This window comes from Platalea leucorodia (assembly GCF_965183815.1).
Source record: "Platalea leucorodia genome assembly, chromosome: 6".
NCBI classification, from domain to species: domain Eukaryota; kingdom Metazoa; phylum Chordata; class Aves; order Pelecaniformes; family Threskiornithidae; genus Platalea; species Platalea leucorodia.
The window spans coordinates 34,233,036-34,244,586 of NC_138828.1; the positions used below are offsets into that span (position 1 = coordinate 34,233,036).

At 61.1% G+C, this 11,551-nt stretch overlaps 1 protein-coding gene across 1 annotated transcript; it reads right to left on the reverse strand.

Moving 5' to 3' along the window:
- Positions 1-10,320: 10,320 nt before the first annotated feature.
- On the reverse strand, positions 10,321-11,211 carry ATOH1 (atonal bHLH transcription factor 1; the record flags this gene model as incomplete). Its single annotated transcript, XM_082316404.1, has 1 exon — positions 10,321-11,211. One exon carries the CDS (start codon positions 11,209-11,211, stop codon positions 10,321-10,323), a length of 891 nt encoding a protein of 296 aa, XP_082172530.1.
- Positions 11,212-11,551: the final 340 nt, after the last annotated feature.

Here is an 11,551-nt window from a genome sequence, read left to right on the forward strand (position 1 = left end):
AAAGCTGAAATGGATCATGCTGACACTGCAGTTTAAATAATTTTTCAAAAAGCTCCAGAAGTAGAGCCAATATCTTTGAACAGCTCAGTAGGGGCCAGATGCTAACACTGTTATTCAAACCTATTTAGTATCATCAAAAATCTGAAACTGAACTCAGAGGTGGAAATGAAAATATACAAAGCTGGTTAAACTACCTGATGCTGCCCATTAATAAAATAAAATGTTTCTTGCTCCAGCTGAAGATTTTTTTTGAGTATCAATTTTCTCTCCAAAAGATGAACACTCAAGTAAGCTCACCAAGAAGCCAGTGATCTTAAAAACAAATTCACCAAAATGCAAAAGTGCATTGAATTACCAGAACCAGTTTGCTTCATCTTACTGTTAAGAGTTATAACATTTGCAAGAAATGCAAACTGAGATTGATATGGAAGTGGGCCACGAGTTTTAGCAGGGCATGGCATTGCATTGCTCAGAATTGCCTCTGTAACTTTTCCTTTCAGTGAAATAGACACCTTGACTTGATGTTTTGCATTTACATTTCTCAAATTTTAGTTTTTGAAAATCAAGAGGATCCATCAAAATTGATGCTTTCATGAAAAAAATGTTCTCAACTTTGATAATCTATTGGGTTTTTATTTGAATAAACAAATTAAAGGTCTGCCAAAGGAAGACAACAAGCTATTTGTTCCCAATATTTGCTGCAGACTTTGAAGAGTCTTATTCAGTCTCGCCTGCCGATCCTGTGTAGACCCTGATCCTGCACCACCATCTAATTCAGGAATCTCTGGGTCAGGGCCCTACATCATCTCCACCAGCATTGTCAAGGTGTGCAAGTATAATAAATATGACTGCAAGACGCACCCACAGATGCCACTTCAGTACTGAAGTAAGAGGCTGAGTTTTCCTCCCCTGCTAAGCAGAATTGCCACAGAAACAACAGAAAACACTCAGCAGCTTTGGAAAACCAAAAGCCTGGCTCTAGATGCTCATCTTTCATTTTTCTTATTTTTGGGAATGACTTTTCTTGCTCCTTGTTTTAAGGACACTTGAAATTATGACTGCAGAGTCTCTATGGCAAGTTTTGACCCACTGTTTTCAGCTGGGCCAGGATGATGCTATTCTGTTTACTCTTTGTGATTACTTAGAAAAACAAAAGGAAACCAAAGACAGAAGTATTCCTTCCAGATGTCACTTCTCCCAGGGGTAGGAATACTAGTGAAAAAACTATGAATCACTTTTTAAATTCTCATTTAACCAGGGATACATAGAGGTTAGTGCCTCCTACAGACACCTCTATAGTTAATAGCCACACACCCACGCACAGCCAGGGACCCTTCAGCATCGGCAGGCACGGGGGAGGTTGTGCTCTGGGGCTGTCACCACACGCTCCAGCTGTGGAAGTGCTGCAGGTGCAGGCCTAGGGATACCTGCCATGGGGGTGTCACCCAAGCGTCACAGCAGCCCCAGGCAGGTGCGTGGCAGTACTAGGAACTTCCTAGTGTGCTGTCAGGCCCTCACGGCTGCTTAAGTTACACCGGACCACGCCCCAGCCCCTGGAGCAGCTCAAACCTGCAGGACAAGGTTGTGAATTCGCCATTAAAACCACAGCACAGAGTCTTCACACCCCTAAAGGGGCCCAGCTGCGAAACAGGATCATTGCAATGATACCCGGTAACCTTTCCAGGATTAGCTAATGAAACCAACGAAAACCGCTTTTCCTCGAAACGTGCATCACTCCTGCAGTCTCAGCTTTGAATACTGCTCGCTACAGTTCCCCTCAGGGGTGTCAGGGATGGAGTTGGCAGTCACAGACAACAGCAGCATCCAAGTGAAGTGATCCCATTACTTGCTAACCCCAAAGTTGCAGCCAGCGATGCTTCTGAGCTTTTGCTATCTTTCTCCATAGGCAAACCCTAGGAACCTAATAGCAATTCAGAGCTCTTCTGTCCCAGTTTCCACCCTCACAGCACCAGACTTCAGTTTTTCAAGCCTTTTTAAACAGAAAGCTTTCAGGATATTCTGCAATGCAGAGAGGAAGTCACCAAATGGTAGGGTAAAGGGTTATTTGGAAGCTTTTCTAGCCAAGTAATAGAGGTATAATTGATTTCATCCAGAAGTCTTTCCATAACCAGAGAAGAACCACATGGAAGTTTGCTATGAGAGTAGTTTTGCAAGACATTCTGGCAAGTGGTGCAACATAACAACGCGAATCTGGCTGTATTTATCACAGCTTCACTACAAACATTGCAGCACTGGTAATTTCAGAAAAATAACAGGTATTCTTCCTACCTGAGAGGTGCCTGAGACCAGTGGGTACTGCATGTTCTGCACATCAGACTGTGCCTTACCTTCTCACATGCCCTGGAAAACTACCTCAGGCCCACGCTCTCACCCACACCAGAGAGGAAGCTCCAACAGGAGCAATTTATGCAGCCTGGTTTTGGCTGCCTCACCTCCAGGTGCTCCTCATCAAACTTGATGAGGGAACAACCTATGGGTCAGGAAAATGATTTTGCTCACAGAAGCCTGCATCCAGTTGCCATCCTTCCCAAAGTGTTCCTTGGCTTCACCCTACAACAGAATACTCCACCTCAGCCCACCCTAAATAACAGGCTACAGCTGGGGCAGGGCATCTGCCCTGCATCCTGCTTCCCTGGGTGTTGGGAAAGAATGACCCTAGGCACGATGAACCACCTCTCTGCTGGTGAAAAGCCAGCCCCAGGCTGTATATCATTTGCTTTGAACAAAATCTTGCAACTGGAAATGCTTTTGAAGTGACTGGAAGAAAGTGTATTGCAGGAGAAGAAGGCGGCACACAGCCTGCACTCATGCCCTGCCTCTCGTCCTGGGCTCCTGGTGTCCACAGCAAGTCCCTGAACGTTGCTGGGCCCCAGGTCCTTCTCCACAGACAGGGTAATACCTCCCTAGGACACCGAGGAGAGGCTTAGGGACTGAGAACTATATAAGTAGCCCCTACATAAACCTTAGTGAAGCTCTCAACTGTAGTATTTCTGTAGGGTTGAGTGCATAATTATGACAGTCATCCTACAAATCATCACAGCTTGCTGAGAGTCAGCATTTTGGGGGAGCTTCATATAACACTGGCCCTTAGTTCAGCATTAGTACTTGCGTGAGAAAAATAAAAATAATAATAAAAGAGTATGTATATGAGTAAATACAAAACAAATAGTGAAGTGATACTTTTGCCCACAGCAACTGAAATCCGAAGAAAACCAGCCGTGTGGAAGTACTTAGCCCACTTTCCATTGCTTCTTTATAATGGAGTGCAAAAGAGCCCCATGCCCGCTCTGACAGGGATCCCTGCTCCCCCTGGCTCCCAGCCTCATCCCGTTCCAGTGGAAACCGGCAGCAAACCTCCTCCCAGCCTCACCACCGGCGGTACCTCTCCCTGCAAAACACTTAGGCAAAAGGACTTGCTTCTCTATGTTAAAAAAAAAAAAAATAATGCACCACCACCTCCCTGTTTTTGAAAGAGGACTTTAGAGAAAATCTGTTGCTGGAGACATTGTCGTGCACGGCTCTTTCAGAAGCTGGGCTGGTGGATTTAATAAATAAATAAGTAAATAAAAAAGCCGGCCTCCTCGCACTGCTCCCAGGGTGAAGCGGGGGCGGCCCGGTGCCCGCCCGGTGCCGGGGGAGCGGCGGGAGGCCGGGGCGTAGCTGCTGGGCGCGGAGGCCGCCCCGGAGCCGGAGGCGAGCAGGATCGGTCCCTCCTCGGGCAGGATGAAAATATTGACTGTAGATAAGCGAGGTGCAGGTGGGGGCTGAGGGCACGGCGGCGGCCCCGGGCGGGCGTTAGCAGCGCTCGGCCCTGCCCGAGGATTGCTTTTGGGGGTTTATGGGAAGCAGGCGATGTGGCGAAACGGTCTCAGGCTTTATTTCAAAGTGTCCCCTGAACCAGAAAACTTCACACCTGGGAGGGGGGCGCGGAGTAGCCGAGCGCTTCGCCGGCGCGCCGATCTGCCGGCTCGGCAGAGCCCTGCGGGCAGGACGCAGCAGAAATAAATAAAAGTTCACCAACTTGCGGGTCGGACGCCCTCCCCTGCCCGGGGCCGGAGCTCCGGGGCGGTCGCCCGGACGCGCCGCGGGGGTGCCCGCGGGCTGGGTGCCGCATGGCGACCGCTCGGGAGCAGCCCCGGGCGCCCCGGCCCCGCACGGGGCAGAGGCACCGGCCGCCCTCCCGGGCCCGTCCCACCCCGGTGCCCCGCCAGCGGTGCGGCGTCCCGCGGTGCCGCCCGCCCGTGCGCCCCCACGCGTGTCAGCGTCCCGCAGCGCCGGGGAGCAGGCCGAGGGGCGGCGTGCCTCCCGCTCCTGCCGGGCAAGGGCTCGGTTACCCTCTTCCTAAGAGGATTTTGCAGCGCAGTTTTGCAGCGCGGACCGTAGGGGATGCGCTGCTCGCTGCCCATCCTGTGCGCCTCTTGCTTCTGCCTCTGTATAAAACCGTGTTGCTGAGCATCGGATGGGAACAAAAACCCCCCAAACGAAAGATCTCGAAACATAAAAACATTAATGGGTGGCTGGAGATGAAATGACACGCGCTGACCCGGTGGGATCGAGGGATTTGCTTGTCCCAAGCAGATCTTTCAAATGCCAATCGGACAGGTCGAAGAGGGGTTTACCGTGCCGGTGGGCTGGGTGTCTTATTTCGGCCAGTCACGTACCATTAAAGAAAGAGGCACTTTTACAAGTTTGCGGTGAGGCGACGAGGCATTAAAAGCTGCTCGCTCGGGAGGAAAGCCCGCGGCGGCAGCGCTTGGGGAAAGGGTTAACCGGCTGGCCGCCCTGCCTAAGAAATGATGGTAAATTACCCGGCGCGTTCTCCCGGGGAAGAAATTAGACTTCAAAAGGGCTGGAGCCCTCCTGAATATATATCAAGCAGATGGGCTGATGCGCTGTCTCGCTGATGTGCAGTTGATTAACCGCCCCATAAAAGTGCGGCAGCCCCGCTCGCCCGCGGCGGGTGCGCGCCGCCGCCCGCCGCTCGCCCGGGCACCCCGGCGGCGGCAGCGCGCCTCGCCGGGGCTGCTGCCTCCGTACAGAGCCCGGGAGGGGGAAGGGGGTGTCCGCCGCGGGGGACCGGGGAGAAGGGAGCAGAGGGGAAATAACGAGAGGGGAGAGCCGGGGGAAGGGGGGGGGGGGGGGGGGGAGGAGAGAGAGAAAAGGGGAAAACAAATTGGGGTGAAATACAAAAAGAAACCTCTTCACACGCGGAGGGGATTTGCTCTCCCACTCCCAAACCTCGCTTTCCCGGACAGCGCTACAGAGAGCCCATCCCCGCCTCGGCACAAGCTCCCACCGCAAGTCCCGGCTGCCCGCCGTGCTGAGGCGGGTCGGCACCCCCCGCCCCGCGCATCCCCGGTTAAACCGCGCTGGGGGCGGCAAGCAGCGGGGAGCGGCAGAGGAGCTGAGCGCTCCCGGCTGCAGGGGGGCACCCATCCCCGCCGCAGCTCGGTAAAAGCCTTCTCCCTCCTCCCGGTCCTGAGCCGGGAGGGAGAAAAGCACACGCCAGAAAGCCACCCATTGTAGCGTTTAAATGCCTCGCCGCTCAAACCGCCTTTGACACGCCTTGGCTGGGCTCCCGAAGGCATCCTGTGCCATTTGATAGCACTTCAGAAGAGGCCTCTCTGTCTTCCCCGCTCCGGGGCAGCCTGGAAATGGCCAAAGCCGAAAGAGGCAGGGCATTCACCGCACAAGGGCAGCGCAGCCACCTAACTCTCCGGGGGGTGCAGAAGCTCCGAAAAAAGGACTTTGGGAGAGTCAGACTGAAGTTAAACGGGGGGGTGGCGGCAGGGCAGCATATGGCTTTCCGGGGCCAGACCCCAGCTCCGGGAGGGCTGCCGGCTCCGCGCCCCGGCCCCGGCCCCGCCGGACACCCAGCCCCGGGCACAGCCCCTTGCAGCGTTGCAAGGACTCGGACAGGGCCAGACAACTTGTCCCCTTGTCGCCGGGGAGCGCGGGCGGGCCGGGCTGGCCGCGGAGCGGGTGCTCCCCACGCCGGGCTGGCAGGGTCCCCGCCTGGCCCACGCAGAAGCCGCCCCCCGCCCCTCTCCCCGCACTTCTCTCTCCTTCCCCGCTCTCCCGGACGGGCACGTCCCGGGCAGGTGCGGCGCCGGGTGGCCGGACCCGCGGCCGGCTCCCGGCGGGTGGCGGGGTCGGTGCCCGTGGGCGGCAGTGCCAGAGCTGGGGCCGCCTGTGCCGGGGGCGCACAGCGGAGCCCAGGCCGGGAGGTGCCCCACGCGGGGCCGGGGCCGTGGGGCGGAGAGGGGCCGGGGCGCTCCCCCTGCCCCTGCAGGGTAGGAAGCGGGGGGTGGCTGCGCGTCTCCATCCCTGCTGCAGCGGCCCGGACCCCTGTGAGCGTGTGCAGGCGTGTGCCTGCGCCCACGCGTGTGTGCGCCCGTGCGTGCCGGCCTCCGCGCGGGCTCGCCCGTCCCTCTGTGGGCGCCCGCCGCCCCGCGCTGTCGGAGCAGACACGCTGGGCCGTTCCTGCGTATCCTTTTCTCCTCCTTTGTCTCCCTTTCTTTGGCTTTGACTCTTTCAGGTGCCCCGGCGGTGCCCTCGCGTGCTGCCGGTTGCTGGGAGGTGGCGTGGCTGCCACTGCGCTGCTGTTGTGCGAGGGGAGGGAGGGAGGGAGGGAAGGGGGCTTGAATGCTGGCTGTTGTGCTCGGCTGGGGTGGGGGGCCGCCGAGGAGGAGGAGGCCGAGGATGATGATGACGGAGGGGAGGGGGGTGACGACGGAGCTCACCGCGGGCGCGCAGCTCCCTGGGGAGCCGCCTGAAAGGCCGCTGCGCTCACCAGCTGACAACGCGTGCTCCGCTCCAGACACGGCGCACCGCGGCCGGGAGCGGGGCCAGACCCCCCCTCCGCCCCCCGGCCCCCCTGTCCCCCCCATTGTCCGCCCCATCGCATTGTCCGCCCCGCTCTAATTAAGAAACACTGGCCCCACGGCTAGCTCTCCCCCCTACCCCCCACCCCGCCGTGGTCCCTGCGCTTTTCTGGTCTCCCCTCGCCGGGTTTAACCCTTTCTTCCCCTTCCCTCCCTCCTCCCTCCCCGAGGCCAGAGGTTGAGCAAACAGCAGCCGCAGAGCTGCAAGGCAGCGATGCGCTCCGGCCGCCGCGATGCAAACTCGCCCGCCCCCCCCGCCCCCCGCCCCGCCACCGCCGCGCCTCGCCCCGCTCCGGCCCCCCGAAATCTCCCCGCTAAACCCCGCCGCCGAAACGGGCGGGCAGAGCCCCGCACCGGAGCCCGCGGCTGCGGTTTATCCGGCGACCCGGCGGCTCAAAAGGCAACGGAGCCGCCGTGCGCCTCGCACAAAGGCCACCACCTTCCCCAGCCCCCCCCCCCCCCCCCGCCCCCCGCCGTCGTTTTGCACACCCCGGAGGATGCGCAGCGGTCGGCCAAAATTTAACGCTCGGATAGTGCGCTTCTGACTCCTCGCCCTTTTCAAATAAAAGCCCGTTTAAGATGATAAAACCCCACGAAGCAGCAAAGCAGGAGAAACCGCTTCCAGGGGCTGGTGCGCGTCCCCGCTCTTGTTAAAAAACTTTGCGCTAGTCTATACAAAACAAACACTGTCGCAAGCTCAATAAAGCGATTTATCCATCTTCATTACTTAAAGAAATGTTGTCTCTTTGTTTGTTTGGGAGATATTAAGCATGCTTAGCTTGCAACACATAGTTGATTCCTTTGCTAGTATCTTGGATACTTGGATCTGACTTTGGAAGGTAGGAGCTAATTGCTAATAATGGAGAGAAAGGAACCAGCCAGCATAGCGGGAGTGGCCTGGCATATGGGGAATGAGCAGTCTGAAATACTCAATATTCAAGTTTCCAAAATATTAATGAGATTATAGCAACCTGCAGCTATACGTTACAGCTTGTTAACGGAGTGTAAGAGGGGGGGCTGCCAAGCGGTTGTTATGCAAACTCTATAGCTGAACCTTAAAAATGGAAATGCGGCTGGGTATCTCTTTCAAAGAAGTGTTAAAAAAAAAAAAAAAAAAAAGAAGAAGCAAAAGACCCTCAGACAGCGAGCGTTGCGCTGTCGCTGCGAGCACCAACTGCGCCCTGCGGTGCGCTCATCTGTCGGGGGAAGGGACCCCGTCCCAGGGAGCGGGGAGGGTTTTGATCGGCGCTTTTCAACCCCTTCGCCTGTCCGCGGCCGCCGGGGCAGCGCCCGGGCCGGCGGGGCCGGGGGCGGGTGGGCGCAGCCCGGCAGCCCGCGGCCGCCCCGCCGGGCCCCTGCGCGGGGCGCTGCCCCCACCCACGGCGGCAGCCGCTTCGCCCGCGCTGGGCACGTACCCGAAACAAAACAAATAAACAAAACAACACCCCCAGCCCCCCCAAAAATTGGTGATGTTTTGCTCCGCCGCACCACTCCCGTGCTGGGAGCCCACGCGTGCTCCTTAGGAAGGGAGCCCGGCTCCCAGAGCCCCGAAATAAATGCCGTTGACCAAAGGTGGCCCACCCCGAAAAAGCTGGCGTTTTTTAGGAAGGGAAGTGACCCTGCCGAGGAACTTTTCACCCTGCGGGACCGTGCCCGGCCTGGGCAGGTACGGGGCGGCGGCGGGCGGGGGTGCGGGCGGGGCAGTGCGGCAGCCCGGGGCTGCCCGGGGCAGGTGCCCCGTTTCTGCAGGGGAAAGCGACACGCAGGGGCTCCGCTCCCGCGGGGGCTGCTCGCTGCCGGCCGCGCCTGGTTAACTGATCGCCCCTTAGACCCCCCCAGGTGTCACCTGCTGAACCCAGCGGGACGCCGGCACCGGCGGCGGCTCCGGTTTAGCCCCGGGTCTGGTGTCAGGGGCAGGCTGGGCAAAGCATCAGCCCCCCCTCCCTGGGGTTTAACCCGAGCCCGGGGGCCACATCCTGCTCCCCCGGCCACCCGCCGCGCTGCTCGCCCGTCCCCCAAGCCCCGCCGGCTTTCCCCGCCCGCTCCCAGCCCTTCCCGCACGGCTCCCGCAGAGGAGGCTCCGTGGGGGGACCCGCTCGCGTCCCCGACCGGGGAGAGGCGGGGGGGAGAAGCCGGGAACGATGTGACTCGAGCGGCGGTGCGGGGACAGGCGGCTACCGAGCAGCGCCCAGCCCCTCGCCCTGCACTTGTTGCCATTACGCCTGCTCGGCTGGGAACGGCGGGACGGAGGTGGGGCCCGATCCCGGCGGTGCGGGCAGCGGGGGCAGCCCTGCCCCACACGGGGCACAGACCCCCCCGGCCCGGCGGTCCCTCTGCGGGGAGCCAAGCGTCCCGCCCGCCCGGCGCGGTCTGCCGGCCCCGGGGGCACCGCCGGCCGGGGCTGGCCCGCTCACCCTCCGCCGCCGGGTTTTGACAGCACCCCGGCTCGGGGCGTGCGAGGAGAAAAGCTAAACCCGACCGCGCTTTCAGGCTGGTTTTGTTTTTTTTCCCACGTTTATTCGATCTCAAAAAAAAAAAATTAAAATTAAAATACATAAAACAATGGCAGCTGGCTTTGCTAAAATTAAAATAAACGATTCTCGTCGTAGAAAAGGTTTTTTTTTTTAAAAAAAGAGAGGCAGAAATAGTAGCAAACACTCCATAATAAATACGTTTCCTATTACCACAAAAGCAAAATAAAACGGACATAAAAGTTTGACACGACAAAACTGGTTTCGTTTTTAAGAGAGCGTTAGGATTAAGTGGCTTAATTAAATATTGGTCTCCAATTGGCAGTTAGTTTGTAGCTTTCCTCTTGAAACCGCATCTCCAGCCGCTGATAAAGTGCTTGCGCCAAGTTTCCCCCCCCAAAAGACGCCGACGTGGTGCGCTAAGGAAAATCCACCTTTTCTCCGCTATTTACAGGACAAGACGGCGCGTTATGTACAGGTGTGTGTGCGTGGCTTCCACAGCAGCAGGAGCCAGGGCAGGACGGGTGCCCCGAGGGCGCGGTCTGGGCGCGGTGCACGCCCGGGCGGGGAGGGGGCCGGCGGCGGCGCGGCCGCGCTTCCTCCCTGCGCATCGGCTGCTCGCCGGCGGCGCAAGCCGGGCTCCGCGCTGCAGGGCGCCGCGTTGGCAGGAGGGAACGACAACGACTTCTAGGCAAAAGAAACTTTGAAAGTGGTAACTAGAAGTAAAAACCACAAACCCCGGCAGACAGGGCGGGCACAGTCACTCGCTAGCACCCTGGGCACACCGAGGAGCTGCCCGGCGGCGGGAGCAGAGGGGCCGCATTCCGCAGCCGCCGAGGGGAGCCGCGACGGCAGGGCGGCCGGCGGCCCTCCCCACGGCGGAGTCCGTGCTCCCAGGGGCGGCCGCGGCCCCGGGTGGGGGTGCTGGGGACGGCGCCCCCGCCCTAGCTGGCCTCGTCCGAGTCGCTGTAGTGGGAGCGGGGCGAGAACTCCCCGTCGCTCCTGTGGGACCGGGGCGACGTTTTGCTCCTCTCCTGCGGCGGCGGCCCGGGCTGCGGCATGAGGAGGGCGGGGGAAGGGGCTCTCTGTCCCATCAGGGCGCCCTCCGCGAAGGAGGAGAAGTGCAGCGGGTCGAGCTGCACCGAGTAACCCCCCGCGGCCGGCGGCGGCGGGGGGAAGCGAGTCCTGCCGTGCCCGGGGGGCGAGGCTCGCGGCGGCCCCGGCGGCGGCCCCGGCGGCGGCGCCGGCGGCCCGGCCCCGGCGGCGCAGGGCGGCTCGAAGGGAGCCCCGCGGTGCTCGGCCTTGCCGGGGGCGTCGGGGGGCGCGGCGGGGCTGTGCAGCAGCTCGGCCAGGGCGCTGATGTAGATCTGCGCCATCTGCAGCGTCTCGTACTTGGAGAGCTTCTTGTCGTTGTTGAAGGAGGGGATGACGTTGCGCAGCTGGTCGAAGGCGTGGTTCAGCCCGTGCATCCGCCGCCGCTCCCGCGCGTTGGCCGCCAGCCGCCGCTGCTTCTGCACGCCGCTCACCTGCGCCCGCAGGCCGGGCCCGCCGCCGCCGCCGCCGCCCCGCGGCCGCCCGCCGCCCGCCGCCGCGCCCCGCGCCCCGCCGGGGCTGCTCCCGCCGCCCCGCGCCGCGCCGCCCTCCGCCGCCGCCGCCTCCTCCTCCTCCCCGGGCAGCAGGTAGCGGGGCGAGGCGGCGGGCAGGCGGGCGGCGCAGCAGACGCCCAGCCAGCCCGCGGCGAAGCCGCAGCCGCCCGCCGCCTCCGGCCCCAGCGCCGCCTCCGCCGCCCCCGGCTCCCGGGCGCCCTCGGCCCACGCGGCCCGCGGCAGGCTCATGGCTCTAGCGCCGGCGCCGCGCGCCCATGGGGGCAGGGCAGGGCCGGGCCGGCTCGCGGCGCTGCCCGCCTGCCTCGCGCGTGGCGGCCCGACGTCTCCGGTGTCGGCCGGGCGCCGCGCCCCCCTTTAAGGAGCGGCACGCGCCGGGGTCCCCCCCTTCCCCCCCCCCCCCGCTCCCCCCTCCCCTCCCTCGCGCCCCACCCCTCCCGCCGCCCGCCCTCCACTCGCGCCGGTCGCGTGTCGGCGCGGCCAATGGCGCGCGCGCGGGGGCCGGCGCGTGCGGGGAGCCAATGGGGCGCGGGGCGCGGCCCGCCCGGCGCGCGGCGCGGGGGAGCGGAGG